Raw genomic sequence first — 22,561 nt, forward strand, 5'->3', positions numbered from 1 at the left:
AATGTGAAACTTCCGCTAATTTGTCTCCTCTTCCCCGCCGGTGCCACAACTGGCACCTTTCGGGAGACAGGATACCTGTTCCAACGTCCGGGAGTCTGTGCCGCTGCCTATGACGTCACCACATGGCTTCCTCCTCCTCCCTCCTCCTCCCTCTGTCAGTAAGAGAGAAGAGCGGGGCCTCTTGCTTGCACGGTAGGGTTCCCGGCGTGAAGCCGTAAGGCTACACTGCCAGGTTCTCTTACCCGCAATGGTGACGGCAGCACCCGACAGCTGATACATAGTAAACCAATGTGTTTAGCTGTTTTTTTCTGAAAAATTTGGAAATATGTTTTGCATAGTATTCGGGAGGCACACCTATGTTTTTTTATTTTGATAAGTAAGTAGCAGGCATACATATTTTATATTATATTATTAATATATTATATTTTAGTGAAATATTAAAATGTCATGTTATTCAGCTTGCATTTTTTATTATAAGTATCCATTCATATAATATATTATGAACTATGCATTTATACTGTATATCATTACTGGCTATGAATTAAAGGGGCTTATTCCAAAGCAGCTTATGTTTAGAGTTTATTTTAAAACAGGAAAAGTTAGTGCACAAACTGGACAACACATTTAGGATTATTAATTCATCTCAGCCTTACACACACAAAAGCGTTCTCCTGAGGGACTGTGGTATGCTGTGTGCTCTAGTAAGAATTTTAAAATTCAGATTATTTATTTGCAGTAGTGCTTTCCTCATATATATTTTTTTCCTATGCAAAATAAATAAAAATAGTTTGCAACATAAAACAGAAATTTCCCTCGACTACATTAACCTCCTGTGGTGCTGTTCCAGCTTTATGCACTGTGTGCAAGTTTACTAACTATTCAAGTGATACTAAATCATATGACAAGCATTGCGGGTGATGTGGGTTTCTATGCCTCAAAGCAATAAGGAAATTTAGCCAGCTGAATGCCTAATTCAATTTAGCACATTTTCAAATGGAGCAACTAACCGCAGTCATTTTTAATCTGGGCATGACCATAGGTCAGTGCAACAAAATTATTTTGAAAGAAATTTAGAAAATGTAGTAAATTCTCTTGATTCTAGCAGACAATTAAAAGGCAGGAACCAAGATCTCAGCTATGCATTCCATGCATCTGAACTGACTACACAACACCATTCCAGGATTATTTTAGTAAAACAAACCTTTCTGTGGATTATAAAATATGACTTACTGGTAATTGCATGTCGAGCAAGCTAATATTATAACACCTTTTGGACACCATAACACACTTTTGTGTGCACTTTGTACCGCACAATGATTGGCAGTGCAACAAAACACTGTGTATGTATATTATAGCGCTTTGCTATTTATTTTGAATGGCCCTTCAATCAGCAAAAAATGCGCACCTCTGTGTTATAAAAAAAAATAGAAGAAAGGTACTTTCTCGCCTCACATAAGTGTGAAAGGGGCCTTAAATCCTGGAGATGACACAGAGGGCCAGATTCACAAAAGGTATACGACGGCGTTTCTCCTGATACGCCGTCGTATCCCTGTTTCTATCTATGCGACTGATTCATAGAATCAGTTACGCATAGATATCCCTAAGATCCGACAGGTGTAATAGTTTTACACTGTCGGATCTTAGGATGCAGTACCGCGGCCGCTGCTGGGGGGAGTTCGCGTCGTAAACCATCGTCAGGTATGCAAATTAGGAGTTACGGCGATCCACAAAGCTTTTTCCCGTCGTTACGTCGCCGCGAGTGTTAGTTTGCCGTCACAAAGTGGAAAATTACTCCACCATGTAAAAGTATACCCGTCTTTCCCGCATCGCTTTTGAATTTTTTTTTTCTTTTTTCTTTTTCCCGGCGCAAGTCTTTTTTTCACGTCGCGATTCACAAAACGTTGGCGCGTCGTAATTTCATGCAAAGCACATCGGGAAATTTGCATCGGGAGCATGCGCAGTACGTCCCATTTGAATTGGCCCGCCTTGCGCCGGATGGATTTACGATACACCGCCGCAAATTTCCAGGTAAGTGCTTTGTGGATCAGGCACTTAGACAGAAAATTTGCGGCGGTGTAACGTAAATTGGTTACGTTACGCTGCGCCCGGGCTACGTGAATCTGGCCCTAACTATCTTATGACATATGGTGTAGTTCTGTAAGTTCTATAAGTTCTGTATTTCTTAAACAATATGAATTGTAGTTAAACAGACAGGTGGCACCTTATTAGTGCATAACTTTATTTCCTTATGTTTATGCACAAAGCTGATTCTCCCACTGTCAATAAGTAGGTGCACCTACTCTTACTGGGACAAAGCCACAGTTCACCCATGGACCCTGCTGAATGCTTTAGGTCTATTGAGAACGTAAAGGGGAATTGACTTATGACAAGTGCTTGGAATTGGGCAGGACGCTACTCGGCTGGTATATACACCAGCACGTCCTGGGCCCTTCTAATTTCTGCTACTCTGGCAGTGAGGGCTGTTTTGGACGCTACTCCACCCTTATATAACTTTTGGACTGAATGTAAACTAATCTAGGGGGACCCACACCCAGTCCACTACATGGTTTGAACTACAACCTGCACTACTCTGCTCCCGTGGCCCCTGATGACAGTTTGTTACCCAGAAACGCGTCGGGCATATCTAAATCACCCAATAGGAGAGTGCTTTCCTGTTTTGTTTTTGTTTTGTTTCCTTTGTCTGCCAATCTTGGCATATTTACTGTTTTGATGGTATTGTTTTTGTATTTTGCACATTGTTGCTTTTATATGCACCCAGGTGCGTATTGTGTGATTGTATCAAGTGCCAACATGTATATCTTGTCCCATTAAAGATAATTTTTTACCAACACTGTGTTTGGCTTGTAAAGTCCCACCAAGGGGGTATACTCTCTTTTGTTATATGTTGCCCAGGGATGTGGCCAATACCACAGTTATTGGATCCATGAGCACCTCTTCCTATATTTATATTTTCAGTTTATCTTTCTTGATGACATCCTTTGCTTAAGAAGCTTCCAAACCTCACAGGGAGATAACTCAAAGTGGTTCTAAAGTCTAAACATTGTTTACCTTAAGGCATTCCTTGCATCAAGGCAAAAAATGTTTAGGCACTGATTTTGGTCCCTCGTCCGACTTACCTGAGCTCTCATTCAATCCAGTGCTGTGCACGTCTGCAGCTATTCTCTCCTCTCATTTCCATGTTTCACTGGGTTTGCCAATGGCTCCCAGTGCTGTCAATCAAAGCCAGTGACAAGGAAGTGGGGGCAGGGCCATGGACACAGCGGCAGGGCTCGGGAGCAAGCATGCACGAGTGCCCCCATGGGAAACAGCTTCCTGTGGGGCACTGGACAGAAAGGTGCAGCCAGAAGCAACAGTGGGGGACCCGAGAAGAGGACGATTGGGGGCCACTATGTGCAATTCCATTGCACAGAGCAGGTAAGTACAGAGATGTTTGTTATTTTAAAAAAAAGTTCCTTTACAAGCACTTTAAAGCCTAGCTCAAGGCAAAACTAATATGTACATAGTGCATTAATTATCTTACTCCTCAGTCTTCATTGCAAACATCTCTCCCTAAGCCTTTCTGAAGTGTCAAAGTCACAATTTTCTCTCTGAAACAATTTTATTTCCTGCCCTGGAGACTGGGCATTTTGCGTTTCCTATTATCGTCCTTGGCACTGGTTCCCTCACCACACCCATGAGTTATCCTGCCCCCGAAGCCTATGAGAGAGGACCTGGCCACTGGAAGTGTTTTGTCCACCAATTAGAGGTATTCACATCATCACATGCAGTTAATTTGAGGGGGTGAGACGAAGCATTTGCTTATATCCTGGAGTTGGGCTTTAAGAGATGTGCAACATAGATTGCCTCCACTAGCAATCAAATTACACTATACATAGGTTGAGGTGAGTATATTGTTTTTTGCAGTAAATATTTAATTGTGCATGCTACATGCTACATGTTATCCGTGCTTCCTTACCTGTCTGTTTGCCCTGGGTAGGAAGCTCTGTGTTGGAACTTACAATAGGCTAAGGACCTTCTCCTGCCACCATATGACTGAGCTCAGGCCTGATGACTAGCTGCTCAGATACTGTGCATAGAGCATAGTGGGAGAAAATTATCTCACATGGTCCCCATACCTGGTATCTCTTAGGGCTCTGCCTGGTCGAGTGGGCAGTGGGGCAGACCAGCAGCAATGTAAGTATTAGTACCTGAGGAGACATACTATAAAAAGAACCTGCAGCTTTTCCCTGAATTGGAATAAAGTTACTTTAATGCATGAATATGCTGGGAGGATGCCATGCCTATGGATCAATTTTAAATACACTTACAATTTTGTTATTTGATCAATTTAAACTTCAAGAAGCTCTTTTTTATTTCATCTTTCATATTATATATTTTTCCAGCACTAATGAAAAAGATTTACTCTAAAATGTACAGAATGTCATGTAACATTTAATAATTTTCCTTGTTTTATACATTCTGAAATTGACTTGTTTAAAAAAAGGATAAAAATAAGGGCTTAAGTCACTTTGGGTAGATTTTCTTGCAGTGAAATAAATAGCTTTCTTGTGTTTATATAGTACATCAATTCCAATTTCCTACCTTTCAAGTGTATAGCTCTGAGAGTTTATTGCACCTTTCTAATGAAATGCAATTTCATGCAGGGATTGAGCATCTTGTTAATTTTGTTGACATATGTATAGATTACATTTGTAGTAAATAAGCAAACATGAATATGCTTTACCGTGCATTCAGTTACTCATAGAAAAATACAGAAACTGCCAAGGCTGGGGCATGGCATAAAACAAAGCTTTGTGCTTTCTTTCACAAAAGCTCAGGTATAGACTTTTCAATAAAGAGGCTTGCTGATTAGAATGCAGAAAAGATGAATGAAGATTTATATCTCACCAAAAGGAGTTCACGAGTAATAAAAATTGGCATGTGGCAATGGGAAGTGCATCAATTTAGGCAAAGGATAACATAGGTTTATTATTGAGTCAATCAGCAAAAGGCCCATAACTGGCTGACTACATAATAATTAATTGAGGCAGTAATATACTTGGTAAATAATGCTGGTTATAATGAATGTGTATGTAATTCAATGCAGTCTATCAGACAGTTATTGTGATTTATTTTTGCTTCAGAGTGGCCCAGGCATTAAAGTAAACCCTAACAATGGACTTCACTTGTTTGCTCCATTTCCCTTTTTGAAATATACCAATGAAAGCTTTTTGTTTTATCTGTTCAATAAGAGGAAAAACATACCAATTGATCCTGACAGAAATGCAAGGCTGTGCCCCGTCCTGTGCATTTTGTCACCTTATCTTGCACAATTTTACCAGGAAGTGTGTTAGAACCCCAGACCCCCCCCCCCCCTCCATGTTATGGAGAAGAGGAGAGTGAGTGAATGAGTGTTGTCAGCCTGAAACAGGAAGTGCGTTACTGGCAGGATTACCAGGTGAAAAAAAATATAAAGAACATGAATGCTGCTCCCACTTCTATGGATTGGTAAGCTTCAATATAATACCCTTTTATTTTTGCATTTAGATACACTTTAATGACAATGATGCCTTTAAAGCAGAACTTGCAGTAAAAATGCCGGCACTCCCATCACAAAATCTGCCTATATCTCTGGAATGTTTTTGCTAAGTGATTTTCATTAAAGTGGACCTCTGCCTACGCTTTTATCTTTATATCCTAGATTTGAATTACCCAGCTTTGTGACATGTTTATTTTAAGACACACAAAAGCCTATATCTGCATATATTCCTAAAAATATACACATATGAACAAACAACTATGACATAGACTTATAAACGCTTCATCAAAGTCAAGATTGCCAGCTCTGGCCAAAGTGTATATATTATATATGGTGTTTAGTTTCAGTAAATGTATGTATGACTGAATAGATAGACACAAAAAGATGACCATGCATTTCTACACCTAGTGATTACTTTGCTCTGTCAAAGAAAACCTTCCCTCTAAATAACTTCACAAATCAGACCTAAAAGAGGTCTTGGAGAATGCATGTTCTTCAGCATCAATTTACAGCATTATATAATATTATTAGTAACTGCTGCTGTCATAAAAACTCTATGGATGAGCCAGCATCATTAGCGGGGTGCGTGTAGCATTGACTGATGATGGCAATTTTGGGTAATTGTAACACAAATGTGCACTGCTTTACCTTAATGTGTGTGTAATCCTTTTTCCCTATTTTATCTGATAGTGAAACTACACTGCCGAACCTCCTGGGCTGACAGTCTTATAAACAATATGTCAGGGGACTTGACAGTGGACACTTCATTGTGCACAGATAATGGAGATGTTACCTTGCAGCTTTTCTGCTGTAGATCGGTTTTGGCTCAGAAAGATGTATGCACCTCAGTAAACTCATCAGCACTCAAGGAAATTTGTTGGAATGTTCGACCCTGAACTAATGCATAATAAGCACATTTCATGCATGCAAGGGACTGACATCCTTCAAACTATTTTGAAGAAAAACAATCCTATAGTATATGCTTCTGTGGTATTACTTTATGACTATTAAGTGCATTAATTACCCAAAATAATAAAGGTCATTAAATTTTTTTTGAAATACACCAAACAACCTATTTAATGGACGGAGCTTATCTGTTCTGAATAAATTTAATTATTGAAACAAAAATCTTGTTTACCAGTGACATATTGTTTTCACTATTGGACAGTGAAATACAATGCAATGTTCTAGGTAGTTCAATAGGGATAATTTGTTTAAAGCTGTATTCTAGACAAAAGGGCTAAATGTATCACTAAAAACATATTTGTAAATTGTTTAATCTGCCAAAAGATTGGTAATTCGGATCAGTTAGCCTTGTAATCCACAATCTTCTCCCCTGTCAGATTAGGGACCCACACTAAGGAGCCTGGTGACTAGACAACAATATAATTATATCAGAGTCCTATACCAAGGTGATCATGGTCTCATGCTGTGCTACATGAGGACTACAGGCCATAATATGCATTATCTGTGGTATAGCTTAAATATCCAAAAATAATTGTAGTTAAAAGTGTTGAACACTGTTGGAAAAGATCATAATACACTCACTGATCCCTAAGTTTACCCATAGTTTCTAAGTAATTAAAGTACTGCAGGATAAACTCAATATTAATGATAGGAATCAAGACTGTCATGAATGTATTTTTTATTGCAGAGTGGTCCAGAGATCTCACTCTGATAAGTCCAATTCCTGCTACAGCTCATGGTTTGTGCTCTGGCCTTTGTCTAAAGATTTTTTGCAGGCTTTTACAAAGACCTTTCTATTCTCACACAATACACTTAATAAACCCCATTGTGTACTTAAAAGTGGGGTATGCCTGTACTGTTGGTCCTGGAGGATTAACCAGCCTAGCAGTATTTCTGAGTGTGGCTCGGGGTGGAATTTCACTGCCATTATCGGTAACCTCGAGCCACACTCGGGATTACATCGCTGGATCCTGGAAGAGGTTACTTACTTCCGCCCAATACCCTGTGTGGCCTGGATTCCCTTCCCTGCGAGCGTCGCGACGCAGGGGGGAGGAACCGGTGGCAAATTCAAATGTATGAAAACACAAACACACTGGTACAATGTAATCCTATTGGATTACAATACAAAATAAAATCAAGTGGCCTTAGATTGCCCCCCAGTGCTTTCTCCAGTGCCCTTGTCTGCAGTTTTACTGTACTTTGTGTCTGTAAACTGCACATCGACCATGGCATCAAAAACGCACCCCTCGACCTCCAAAAGTGCTATATGACCTGCTGGAAAACAGCGACAGTGATATAGAATCACTTGCAGAGGAGTAAAGTGATAGCGACTCATAGGGAAGTTCGTCATCAGATGCAGAAAGTGATTTCAGCGATGATCCTGCGACTGTGCCCAGCAATGTGCGGACTTGGTGCTCGATTGATTGCAGTACGGAGCACGTAGCGCCCCCAAGATTTCCGTTTTTAGAGGAGAACCTGTGATCAAAGTGAATGTTGAGGATGACAACCCCTTGGCATACCTCAAACTCTTTTTGACTGATGAGGTTATTGCAAAAATTGTTATGGAGACAAATCACTACCAGGAGCAACAAGCTGTTGCCCATCAGCGGTTTTCACGGAGCAGAAAGTGGGAACCGGTAACCAGAGAGGACATCTGGAAGTTTCTGGGCCTTATAGATCTTCAGGGAGTGGTGGGGAAACCCCTGCAGAAATGGTACTGGACAACCAACAAATTACTGGCCACTCCTTTTTTTGGCACAGTTATGTCGGAATAAATATTTTCTCTCATAATGAAATATTTGCACTTTGCAAATAATGAAGACTTTGATAAGAGTTCTCATCCAGCTCTAAAACTGAAAACAAATTGGGAGATTAATCAACTAATTCTGAAGAATTTCCAGCAGACCTATATGCCATACAGAAACATCAGTATTGACGAAAGTCTAATGGCCTACAAAGGAAGACTTAGCTGGATACAGTTTATCGCATCAAAGCGAGCTCAATTTGGCATAAAGTCATTCAGCCAAATCCAGCACTGGGTACATCTGGAATTCAGTTTTATACACCGGGAAAGGGAGCAAATTCAGCGAACGATTCAGCAGTTTTGGAATGGCAACCGCTTTGGTTCTTTCTTTGATTGAGCCATTGCTGAATCAGGGCTACTGTGTCACCACAGACAATTTTTACATGTCCCCGGAACTCTATGAGTTCCTTCTTCTGAACAAGATGGATGCATATGGGACCGTTAGGGCTAACCGGCGTGACATGCTGCCAACCTTTGCCAATAAAAAGCTCAAGGCAGGAGAAATAGTTTCCTGGTAGAAAGCAAAAATTATGGCACTGAGATGGCGGGACAAAAAAGACGTGTGCCTTATGAGTACCATTCACAACACCTCTACTGTCATGGTACACACCAAAGGTGGAAAAGATGTAATGAAGCCACAGGTCGTGTTGGATTACAACAATACCATGGGAGGTGTGGACAGAGCTGACCAGGCCATGACCTTTTATCCAGCCATGAAGAAGCAACACATTCCACATTCCACAGGCATCTTCTTGAACAGTGCCTGTGGAATGCATTCATTCTGCTGAAAAAAGAGTGACAGGCCTATGGTTCATGCGGACTTTGTTTAGAAGGTTGCCAAACTCATATTTCTGAAGCACCAGATGCCAACGGCTGTAAACAGATCTAGACGTCAGGCTGCTGGCGTTGTGAACCTGGAATGCCTGACTGGTCGTCACTTTATGGACCACATTCCACCAACTGAAAAGAAGACAGCACCCACATGGATGTGATGTCTGCTCTAAGCGTGACGACACTGGAAAGAAAATCCGTAAAACGCATTTCTATTGTCCCAATTGTGACGTTGGACTTTGTGCTGTACCTTGTTTTAAAATTTTCCATACCCGGGACTTTTACTGAAGCAATATGACTACTAATATTGCACCCTTGTTTGACCAAAAAAAATTCAGTGTTTTTGATTATATTATTTACTATAATGTATTGAATAAAAAGTATTATTATTATTATTATTATTATTATTATTAAATTATTATTTGTTATTATTTATTATATTATAACTTATGATTTTGTGTTTCAAATGTTATCATACCCGAGATGTCTACTAGACTCTAGTTTGGACAGATTTAAGTGAGTTAATCCTAAGAATTACAGGCCTACAGGCCTTTCAGCACCTAAAATCTGAAATAATCATACCGCCAGGGAGGTTAAGCACTCAGAACGGGAGGAATGGCGGAGAGTCAAAATACCTCTGATTCACATACTTACTATCCTATCTAAATCATTTCCCAGAGTTCCCCTTAAGATGCCTAATTTTACAAGGAAAATTGCTTGTAGCCACATGATGTTAATGGAGTTAAGACCAAGGATATAAAGCTAAAATATTATTATAGAATACATACCACATGCTACAGTGCTCTTCACAGCTGTTTGCCTCCCTGCTTTGTAAAATGTGAATGTTTCTGTTATAAATTCCTTCAAAACTTTAAAATGTCTTTCATAACTGTTTCTTTTGTAAATTACCAAGTACACTGAAAGAATGGTCTAATGGATTTTTGCCCTCTTCAATGACCTGGTTGGAATATGAATTAGTGAATGCCATTCTTTTGTATATTATTATACATTTCATGCACAGAAAATGGCAATCCTTTTACACAAATTAAAACATTGAAGTTAGAAACAGAAATACTCACAAGAGCTGCCATGGCCCAGCCTGTCTTATTGTAGATGAATTCTAAGTTATTTCTTCTCAAATAAAGCAAACCCCCAACCAGGGATACAAGTAAGGCCAAAGCTATTGTGCCAGAATAATTAGGTGGCCTGAACACACGGATCTGTCACAAAGAAAGCAAACATGAATCACTAATTAGAAATGCATTCTTAAAAGAAACTATTTCTATTCAAAGTCTGTTAATACCAGTTTGATATGAAACTGCAAAATATTGTTTTACGAGAATAAAATGTGCCTTGCCCATTCAGACCAAGACCAAGCCCTGATCGAAATGCTATATATATATATATATATATATATATATATATATATATATATATATATATTCATTCCTGTCAGGGGTCATGAATGAAGGAGAGGAAAAGGTTTAATGCACAACACCCTGCAGTTTTTATGGCAGTTATATCTGCCCCAGATTGAACATGCATTACAGTTCTTGTCAAAATGATTTGCAACAAGGGCAGCCTTACAACAACCTGCAGCATTGAGGACAATACGATTTGTTTTCTATCCATCAACACAGGTTTAAGGGCAGGCTGTGCCCTCTTGTAGACCTGGGTCAAGACGTTTGCCCGCTGTACAACTGCACCATCTGCTACAGTATGTCAGTAAGCAGAATCAAATCCTATGAAAGATGCAGACTGGATGAAAGACTCATCAGGGGTGTTTCTCAGTATGAATAGAGTTTTCTGTATTGTAACAGCAGTAGTTCAGCTATCTTGTTTTCTCGACGAAAAGGAAAATTGGTCACACACCATGGAAGGAAGAACTTCTGTAGAATAGTTACTTTATTACCAAAGTGCCAAAGAAGGTAGACAGGACATTACAGGAACATTGGTAGACTGGTTTCACATTAACAACTCTTGCTTGTTCACAACCACAGGTTATCCGTGTGAAACCGGTCTACCAATGTTCCTGTAATGTCCTGTCAACATCCTTTGGCACTTTGGAAATAAAGTACTGCAACTATTCTACAGAAGTTCTTCCTTCCATGATGTGTGAACAATTTTCCTTATCTTCAATTACTATTGATGGTGGTGATCTGGGGCCAGCACCCACAAGGAAATCTTTATCCGCAGTCTGAACGGTGTCACACTCTTTCTGTATCTTGTTTTCTTGCTGAGCCCAGCTGAGATACTTAAAGTGTACACCATTTGGGGGGGAGGGGGCGGGTACCTGGTTTTGACTCCTGACGAACTGAGCCGAAAGTTCAGCCCCCTCTCCTTCCCTTGCAGCCTTGACCTGAGAAGTGTGATTGCAGCCTATTCACAAAGCACAGCGAGCTTCACGCATATGCAGTAATAAACTGTCTGTGAAGCCGCAAGGCTTAACTGCCAGTTTCCCTTAGTCAAGATGGCAGTGCCAGCACCCAATAGCCGATTGAAGAATTGGCTCAGATGAGGACAACGCTGGATTCCTGGACAGATAAATGCCCTTTTATTAAAAGTCAATAGCTACCGTATATGTAGCTGCTGACTTTCAAATTTTTTTTGAGGGGCAGCCTGGACCTCCTCTTTAAGAGGATCAACTTTCTGTATAACATATTACCTTTGCTCTTTATATATATTATCCCAAAGTGGGATGGAGCATGGGACTGTACGAATACTATTGGATAGTTCTGAGACCACAGAAACCGTACACCAGAAACAGTTTGCAGATAAGAAATATTTTAATTTAACACATTATATACATACAAAAAATTAATAGAATAAAATCTTATATTGAGTTTCACCAATAGTTGATTGTTGGATTATATACAGTGGGGTGTCCAACATGTTTCGCCCATTCGGGCTTCCTCAGGGACATATGCACATGTATATATACACAGATCTCAATCTACAATAAGAAACAAAAATGGTGAAGACATCTCTGCATGGTATATATAAATATATATTGCAAACATATTCATGTTGTTATTAGAATAAATAAATAAATATGATTCGTCATAGGTGTCTAATTCTTTAAGATACTAGAAATAACATACTAGCGAATAAACGCTGCTTTTTTGCTATTCAACGATGGCACCCCTATTCATGCAGGAAATTACACGCTTGTGTAAATAATTACCTCCTTGGTGACTTTCTCTCACAGACCACAAAGAGCGCAGATATAAAACCCCCAAGGGTAGGCAACCGGATCAAGGACAGAAAGCACGAAGTGCTAGTCAATCCTATTTGGGAGTATAAGGGTGTTGAGTTAATTGTCGATAATACCAATAATCAGAAAATGGAAGAAATTTTTTGATCAGTTAATAGGATACTTATAAGATACAATATATTAGAGGAGTCACAATGACTCAAATATGTGTTAGACTGTTTTGATTATGTAACGTACAACGTAAAAAAAGAGAGTAGTATATGGAAAAAGAATAAATAAGCAATAGTGAAATATATGCACTGATACAAAGATCTAATAAAGATCGGAAAAGTTATGTAATATAATAAGTTACTGAATCTATTAATGTTAATGAGTACAACTGTATGGCATCCAGTTGTACTCATTAACATTAATAGATTCAGTAACTTATTATATTACATAACTTTTCCGATCTTTATTAGATCTTTGTATCAGTGTATATACTTCACTATTGCTTATTTATTCTTTTTCCATATACTACTCTCTTTTTTTACGTTGTACATTACATAATCAAAACAGTCTAACACATATTTGAGTCATTGTGACTCCTCTAATATATTGTATCTTATAAGTATCCTATTAACTGATCAAAACATTTCTTCAGTTTTCTGATTATTGGTATTATCGACAATTAACTCAACACCCTTATACTCCCAAATAGGATTGACTAGCACTACGTGCTTTCTATCCTTGATCCAGTTGCCTACCCTTGGGGGTTTTATATCTGCGCTCTTTGTGGTCTGTGAGAGAAAGTCACCAAGGAGGTAATTATTTACACAAGCGTGTAATTTCCTGCATGAATAGGGGTGCCATCGTTGAATAGCAAAAAAGCAGCGTTTATTCGCTAGTATGTTATTTCTAGTATCTTAAAAAATTAGACACCTATGACGAATCATATTTATTTATTTATTCTAATAACAACATGAATATGTTTGCAATATATATTTATATATACCATGCAGAGATGTCTTCACCATTTTTGTTTCTTATTGTAGATTGAGATCTGTGTATATATACATGTGCATATGTCCCTGAGGAAGCCCGAATGGGCGAAACATGTTGGACACCCCACTGTATATAATCCAACAATCAACTATTGGTGAAACTCAATATAAGATTTTATTCTATTCATTTTTTGTATGTATATAATGTGTTAAATTAAAATATTTTTTATCTGCAAACTGTTTCTGGTGTACGGTTTCTGTGGTCTCAGAACTATCCAATAGTATTCGTACAATCCCATGCTCCATCCCACTTTGGGATAATATATATACTTTTATCTTCAGGGACGGTAATACTCTTGGCTATTTATTGCAATATTTCTTGTGCACACTCTATGCTTAATCAACTCTTTTTCTACCTTTGCTCTTTATTGTAATTTTTTGATTTATTTATGTACCTTACTGTTAATAAATTACTATTAGTAATTTTCCTTTTAGCATCATTTTCATTATTACTATTATCAGAGCTACAGATTAGCTGCATCAAGGAAGGGACAAAATAAAACTTATTTAATTATTTAACTCAACTCAATTATTTTGACTGCAATTTATGACCTCAGCAGGGAGATTTCCCTTTTGAGCTGATGTTGCAAAACACCAATCCTAGCTTTTCAGTCAAGCTACTATGGTAACCCTATATATTTCTAACGCGATATGCTAAAAGTCAAAGAGCATTAACAGCAGCTCTCGTACCTGTATATTCTATGGAACAGAGTACATTTTAAAATTTTGTCTGAGAGGCAAGAGTTTTGATATTACTGATGATAATCTCCAGGTCTTTTCACTCAACGCTATTTAACCCAGATGGCTAGGCACCACAGTGAACAACACCAGGTGGGAGCAGTAGTGCCCAATCTAGAGGCCTGCAGGAATGTCTCTGCTTTCCCTTGTAGTAGTTCAGAGATTTTAGGGTTGTATATTACAAGTGTCTGTTTGTCTGCAGTATTTTACTTCTGTCAGTTGTGTTTTTAAAGCAGTAAGTCAGTGCCCTGCTGGGAAGGTCTCTTATGCCGCGTACACACAATCGCAATTTCCAACAACAAAACCATGGATTTTTTCTGACGAAATGATGGCTCAAACTTGTGTTGCATACACACGGTCACACAAATGTTGTCTCAAATTTCAGACATCAAGAACGCGGTGATGTACAACACTACGACGAGCCGAGAAAAATTAAGTTCAATGATTCCGAGCATGTGTCGAATTGATTCCAAGCATGCGTCAAATTGATTCAGAGCATGTGTAGGATTTTTGAGCGTCGGAATTGCATACAGACGATCGGAATTTCCAACAAGAACTTTTGTTGTTGGAAAAATTGAGAACCAGCTCTCAAACATTTATTGTCGGAAATTCCGCCAGCAAATGTCCCATGGAGCATACACACGGTCGGAATATCTGACCAAAAGCTCACACCGAACATTTGTTGTCGGAAATTCCGATCGTGTGTACGCGGCATAAGACAGTGTGTGTTCTGCTGCTAATGCATTATTTAGTACATATTGGGTCTGTTATTTTGGTGAAAATAGTATACCTCTGTCAGTTTCAAGTATCCTAAACAGGGGTGTATGTATGTTGCATTATCTTTCCTTTGGCTGGTGTTTAGGGTGTTTTACTGTTGTGTCCACAGTCTTTTGGCTCTTCAGTAAGTCTGCAGCCATCAAGTAGGTATATACTAGACATGTGCACACTGAAATATTTTGTTTCGTAATTTCGTTTTCGTCCGAAAAATAAATTTACTTAGTTACTCCCGAAATTCGTTTTTATTTATTTTGTTTTTCGTTTAAAAAATGCATTCGTCCGAAAATCCAAATTAGGGTCGAATCTGTTGTGTCTGTCGAATGTTCTAAAAAAAAAAAGAAGATTCGATAGAATCTTAAAAAAAAAAAAAAAAAAATTTTGACTCTTCATGTCTCTCAATGTCGAATCTTCATGTCTCTCTATGTCGAATCTTTTCTCTCTATGTAGAATAATATTGGACTAATAGAGTTAAGGTTAGGCACATTCGACCACAACGAAAATGAAAATAAAGCATTTGTTTATGTCAGATCTTTCGGTTTTCGTTTTCTGTGCTTTAGTTATCGTTTGTTAAAACGATAACAAAAATACCTGAAATTCGGACGAAAATGCATTCAGACGAAAACGAATGCACATGTCTAGTATATACTATTCTATAAAAGAGTGCACATTCATGAACCTGGCTTGTAAATATTTTCAGCCTTCAACACCAATATCTCTCCTCAAAAGCCAGAAAGGTGATTTGCTTCCTTCAACGATTTGGTTGAAGCCTGGAAAGAACTGCTACACATCATTGGTCCCGCCATAAGAGTCAGACTAAAGGAAGTTCATCACATTACAATGCGTATGCACATTTTGAACAGTTCTGGGCTTGAAGTCAGCCAGTAAGATGCTATGCCAGGTTTGCATGTCACAGGCAGCATCAGACAAGGGAGCAAAGAAAGCAGGTGTTGTTTCAGACCTTCAGTAACTCTATTAAAGAGTTTTTGAAGGTATGTCTAGTCAAGTAGCTACTTGTGTTTCAAGTCTGAATCTAGCTCAATACCAGTCACCCAGACAATCTTCACCAGCATCCTACCCATGGAAAGTGCCTCTGCTTAAAGAGTCTTTGGCAGTTGGCTTTGATTTTCAGGAACATGAGACCTGTTTGGATCCAGCACCTGTAGTCAACATGGCTGTCATCAGACTGGCTAGAGAAATCATCCTGCCTATGGATGATGCTGTTTCTTTTAGGGAGCCCCTTAATAGAAAAAGATAGCCCAATTTTGGCACTCATTCATACAGTCAACGTGTGTCGAATCAGAGAGGGCAGATGTGGATCTATTGGCAGGTGATGAGATTTCTTTGGTTCTGCACTTCCTTAGCAAGATCAATCTGGCCAGTTACTTTGTAGGTAAAGACCACTATAGTCTTTCTTTTCCGCTGATTCAGAATTATGTTGTATTAAATTATGGGCAGAAGAGCCTTGTGGACCAGGAACTTTTCTTTCAAGTCAAATTGGGTCCTCCCTGTTTGGCAAAGAGCTTAAATCTGCTTGAGTCACAGTAGGCATACATACTGTCAGACCAAATTCCGACCGTCCAAAACGCGGTGACGTAAAACACTACGACGAGCCAAGAAAAATTAAGTTCAATGCTTCCGAGCATGCGTTGACTTGATTCTGAGTATGCGTGGGTTTTTTCTCCGTTGGAGTTGCACACAGACGATAGGAATTTCCTATCGTTTTATTTTTTTCCCATCGGAAAAAAATAAAACATGTTCTATTTCTAAACACTGGGATCAATCACTCATTCTATGTGGCAATTTACAGCGATTGGCAGCAGCTTGATGACATAATCTGGTTGGCTCCACCTTATCCGTTGGTTCCTAAACAGGACAGCTTCAAAGGGTTGGACTCTGGCCCAATGCTCACACTGATAAGGAAGCCAGCAACAATATATCAACAAAACCCATCGTTCGACTTCAGTTTGATCAGCCTGTTGGATTTGTTGCATGCGATTACTGCCGGAGGCGAGGCTACCCACTGCCAGAACACAATATTGACTGTGTTGATGGGGAAATCAAGCAATTTTGCATCATCTATGGCTTGCTTAAGTGAGGGTAGATTTTTCCTTTGGAGCTCTAAATAACTGTTATAACATTACAGGGGTTCTAATCTTTTTCAAACTCATCCAAAGATTTAAAAAAAAAAAACAGGTTTGGGCTGAACATACACTATAACTCAATGTCCAACACAAATTAACCCCTGAAATGTCCCATTTAGCTTATACCGGTCTTATTTCTGCAATCAGCATTGAGATCTCAGTGCAGAAAACCATTGAACTGTGAATATATGTGCCAATCTCATGGCAGCATGAAATGTACGAAGTAACAAGCACTGCAGCTATGAGTAGGGTTGCGGTTTCAGTAGCTGCTATTTTTAACTTCATGACTAGTTTGGGATGCAGATCTGTGTCCTGGGTTATTCTAATGAGATCTATGCAGGTCTCTATAGTGGTTTTACTTTGTATAATATCTTACAAACAAAGGCCTATGAATAAAAGGCATAAAATAGAAACGGCATAACTTATAAATAATAATATATGCAATATTGTGCAATATTACTATTTTTTCTCTGAATAAACTAGTATTTATTACTACAATAAATACCAAGGGACTCTGTTTCCAGCATAATTTACTCTGGTTTCGGTGGCAGGACTCATTGCTGCATAGAACAATGTAAGCGGTGTATCACGAGTCATTCAGAGTTACTTGGGAATACGAATAATAAATTCACTGTGGCAGATGCAAGAAGTCTTTCAGAATACAAGTACAGGAAAAGCAGAAAGACATCTATTATGTGATTAAAAATAAATGTAAAGACATGTGACAAAGTCTCAGTACAAACTGAATTTCAGATATCTAGAGTTGTGCAATGTCAAAATATTTACATACATGGACATCTGTTCTGTCAGCAATCCACTTTGCGAGCTGTTCGGCTGCAAACCCAATACGTTGGAGGTCGAAGGTATCTGCTCTCTTGGGCTTTCCTTTTGCTGGGAAGTGCATGAAGGTGGGAGCTGAGTTCATGTTGAGCTGTAACAGTAAAGAAATTCACATACATATCTTCTAGTTAAAAAGCAGCATTTGCATAACATATAAAGATGTACTTGTTTATTAAAAAATATTCCTCAATAGTTATAAAGGTTATAAATTCTCTTCATGTGCACCAACTGCATTTTCAAATCTGGATGCTACCTTGTAAAAGTAGCAGTGACATGATCACTGGGTTCCACATAGCCGGTGCAGACAGCAGAGCTGAAGGGAGGAACCCAACAGGCTCCACCCACTACAGGCTGCCTTAGGCTGCATTCACACCTGAGCGTTTTGTCGCCTGAAGCGCAACGCCCCAAAACGCTAGAGGGGAAAAAATACATTATTCTCTATGGAGATGGTTCACATCTCCACTACAAAACGCCTGACGCCGAACGCCTGAAGCCCAAACAAGTTCTGGACCTTTTTTTGTCGCTCGAATTTGGGCGTTTTGGCATTTTACATTGGTGACCCTAGACCTGTAAAAAATCGCGGTAAAAAACGCCGCGTTTTGTCGCGGCAAAACACGGTAAAAACCGCCGCAAAACGCTACGCTCAGGTGTGAATGCAGGGTTAAAGCCGTGTTGCGTGAAAAAAAAAAAGAAAAGACAGCAGCTACACATACTGCAGCTGCTGGCTTTTAATAACAGGACACTTACCTGTCCTGGAGTCCCTCGATGTCGGCACCGCAGCTGAAGTTTCCATCAGCTGTTGGGTCCTGCCACCACCATTGCGGGTAAGGGAACATGGCAGTGTAGCCTTTTGGCTTCACACCGGGAACCCTACTGCACATGCGCGAGGCCCTTCTCCTCTCTCCAGAGGGAGCCCTGCGGTGATGTCACGGGCTGCAGCCCAGACTCCCGGATGTGGGAAAGGATACCTGTCAAAGACAGGTATCCTTTCAAAGAGAGGTATCCTGTCCCCCCTCCACCCAAAAGGTGCCAATTGTGGCACCAGAGGGGGAAGGAATCAGATGAGCGGAAGCTCCACTTTAGGGTGGAACTCCGCTTTAAGAAGAGACAGAAGACAGAATGGGACAGATACAAGTACAGTCACTATGCTCAAGGTGAGAGCAGCAGTGACTGGTTTTCAGTACGGGAAACCCCTGCACAGAGGCAAATTGGTTGATTTATTAAAACTGGAGAGTGAAAAATCTGCAACTGTGCATGGTATCCAATGGGGTTCAAACTTCAGCTTGTTCAATTAAAGTGTTTGTTACCCCAGAATTTCATACTGTACTCCTGATATGTGCCTGCTGTACCATGTACTTGTATGAAAAAGTATCCTGTTTTCTTTGTATTGCTTCCTTTGTGTGAAATTCCTGGTGCCAGGCCCTAAGCTTTCCTATTAAAAACTGACCACACTAAGCAGGAGAACACACGGTGGTCAGTTCTCTATCTGTGCTGGGAACTCAGTCTGCTCTCCTCCAATGATCAGACTTGTCCTGACACCACCCCCCCCTTGCACAACTTTCCACAGAGAAGATCAGTGTGCTGTTGCTTCTCCCCTCTCCCCCAGTTTATATGTTTTACAAGGTGATCATTTACAATCACTTTAAGCTTTGAAAAAAAACTCCAAGTTTCTATGCAGAACTGCACTCCCCAGTTTTAACACCTTCCCTACCGAGTCATTGTAAAATGACATCGGCGGGAACCCTTCCTCCTTCAGACTGGACGTCATATGACGACCTTGCATTGCCGGGCAGCCCCGCCGCATTGCTCGGGACCCAGTGCACGTGCCCGGTGGCCGTGATGTCCACCGGGCACCCGCGATTGCCCGCAATCACGGCAGGACCATGGATCTGTGTGTGTAAACACACAGATCCATGTCCTGTCAGCGGTGAGGAGACAGATGTGTGTTCCCAGAACAGAGGAACACACATCGGTCTCCTCCCCTTGTGAGTCCCCGTATCGGTCTAAACTGAGGATTTTTTTTTTTTTTTAAATTATGATATTTATTAAATCAAAAAGTAAAAAAGATATTGTGTTTTTTTTTCAAAATTGTCACTCTTCTTTTTTTTATAACGCAAAAAATAAAAACCGTAGAGGTTATCAAATACCACCAAAACAAAGCTCTATTTGTGGGGAAAAAAGGACGCCAATTTTGTTTGGGAGCCATGTCGCACGACTGCGCAATTGTCATTCAAAATGCGACAGCGCTGAAAACTAAAAATTGGTCTGGGCAGGAAGGGGGTGAAAATGCCCTGTATTGAAGTGGTTAATAAATCAACCCCAAAGTTTCACACTGGATTACGGCACAGATCTAGAATAAATCACACAAACATTTTAATAAGAATACACATACCTCTTGTATTTAGAGAACATTTGATTATCCCAGAATCCAGCTTTAAAGTAAATAGATTTAAAAAGATTTTTAAAATGGACCCCAACTTTGAAAACCTCAACATAGTAATGATATGCAGAGGATCTCACTTCACTCCCCTTTCATGACACAGGAGGACGCTTGTTAATTGCTCTTTACGTGTAGTCATGGTGAACCTTGGGACCCCAGATGTTTTGAAACGACATTTCCCATGATGCTCATGCACTCTGCAGTGTCAATGCAAAACATCTGGGGTGGCAAGGTTTGCCAACACTGGTATATATCTTATATAATAGGTTGCAGAGCAGTAAAGTAATTTTGCAGTTTAGAAGATACAGGTTATATTTTGTTCTGCAGTGTTTTAGAATGTAAAATGTGATAATACACTCTGTTGGATCTAAAGCAGGATCTTCTACCGGACTAAACCGAACACACCCTGAGGGCTTATTTTCATCAAAAATGCACGCGTTAATAAATGTTGTGTTGTACAATGCCATGTGGAAGGTTTTTAAAATGCAAAATAAGGGTTAACACTCCCACATTCAGCATGAATGAATGAAAAACTTATATAGCGCGGCACATGCAAACTGAATCGCCTCTGGGCGCTAGTTGTTCGTGTCTCAATGACATCAAAAGAGCAGAGTTTTAATCCGTCTTCTGAAAGTCAGGTGGTTTTCCTCCAACCGAATGCTGGTTGGTAAAGCGTTCCATAGTCTAGGACCTTGAAAAGCAAACCTTCTGAGTGCGCATGCGCGGGGATCCAAAGATGGCCGCTTGAGTCGGAGCTCCGTTACACACAGCTCCAGCGGCGCCGACAGCAGCCCACAGAGGGGTCCCTACCTCATCCATCCGGGTGTCCTGGAGTCCCGCAGACATAGGCTACACCCCTGTATGTCTTCCGCTCCGGTCCGCCGTGATCTCGGGCCGCAATTTGAGCGAGCTCATCAGCCTGGGAATTCCAAGATGGCCACCGCGGCTCAGCAACACGCCGCACACGTGGAGGGGACAGCAGAGCAGAGGCAAGTGTTAACCCCAGCGACTCTGACTTTCACCCCTGCACATCAGGGTGTACTACTCCCGCAGGTGACTCCCTCCCCAGCATCCACTGAATCCCTCTTAGGCAGGACATTTGGGGAAGCAGCATTTCCATCTACTGGTCAATCCACATCATTGCAGCAGGAAAGTCCTTCCCCATTTACACCTATCCCTATGATGGCTTCCCATTCTGATGACTTATTTACTAGATTGTCAGCTCTTCTTGAAAGGGGGCTCGCCTCCACAGCTGCTAAAATTACCTCTGACATCAAAGCTGACTTCCAGAATCTAGGTTCTAGAATGGAAGCTATAGAACACAAATTGGACCTCACAGTTGTCACCACTAACCAGAACTCCACCCATATTCAAACGCTACAGGACAGGCTTGATTCGGCTCTCTTTAGAATTGATGAACTCGAAAACAGATCCAGAAGAGATAATTTTAGGATCAGAGGTCTGCCAGAAGCAGTAACAGATGTAATGCAAGCTACCCACGAGATTATTAAATCATTGATCCCGAATATTCTTCAACATCGCCTGGAACTGGACAGGGTTCATAGAGCTTTGGCCCCCCCAGAAAAGATGGTACCCCTAGGGATATCATCGTGAAACCTCATTTTTATTTAGTTAAAGAGGAGGTTATGAAACAATCCAGAGCGACAAAACAAATAATGTGCCAGGGTCACCCCATTCAACCCTTCGCCGACCTTTCCCAATCCACAATTCAAAGACGAAGATCCCTGAAACCCCTGCTGGCGGTTTTGCTACGAAAAGAAATAAAGTACTGGTGGACTTTCCCGTTCACTGTTAAATTCCTGCTTAATGGAAAATACTACTAATTTTCTAATCTTCTTGAGGGAGAGAAAACCCTGTTATCCCTGAAGCTGATTACACTTGAAGCTGAAATGGACACTCTGAATCCTGCTTATAACCCAGCTAAGCGACCTTCTCCAAACAGTCCGATTACTCCACTTTGGAACAAGCCGAAGTCGAAGAAACAGAAAGAAGTTCTCCAGACCTGAAAGTTTTTTTTTCTTTTTTTTTGGAGGATTGTGCTTTTTCCCCTTCATTTTTATTTCTTCCGGTGGAAAAGTAACGTTTCTCCGATGGAACTGGGTTCTCTTTATTGTGGGGATTCTGTTCCCCTCTGTGTGGGTTTTTATATTTTGAGAATATGTGTTTTTTTCTTTTAGGTGCCCGTGAGCTGTGTGCCCAGCATGCGC

The 22,561-nt window shown here is 40.2% G+C and overlaps 1 protein-coding gene across 2 annotated transcripts in view; it reads right to left on the reverse strand.

The window, feature by feature from the left end:
* TUSC3 (tumor suppressor candidate 3) overlaps positions 1-22,561 on the reverse strand; it is a 362,725-nt gene that overhangs the window by 90,977 nt on the left and 249,187 nt on the right. For both annotated transcript variants that reach the window (XM_040334674.1, XM_040334673.1), the window contains exons 4-5: positions 17,844-17,984; positions 10,220-10,360 (exon numbers count right to left, since the gene is read on the reverse strand). In XM_040334674.1, the coding sequence (XP_040190608.1) occupies positions 10,220-10,360; positions 17,844-17,984 (282 nt within the window). The remainder of the gene's footprint in view (positions 1-10,219; positions 10,361-17,843; positions 17,985-22,561) is intronic.

Source organism: Rana temporaria, chromosome 1 (genome assembly GCF_905171775.1).
Source record: "Rana temporaria chromosome 1, aRanTem1.1, whole genome shotgun sequence".
Taxonomy (NCBI): Eukaryota; Metazoa; Chordata; class Amphibia; order Anura; family Ranidae; genus Rana; species Rana temporaria.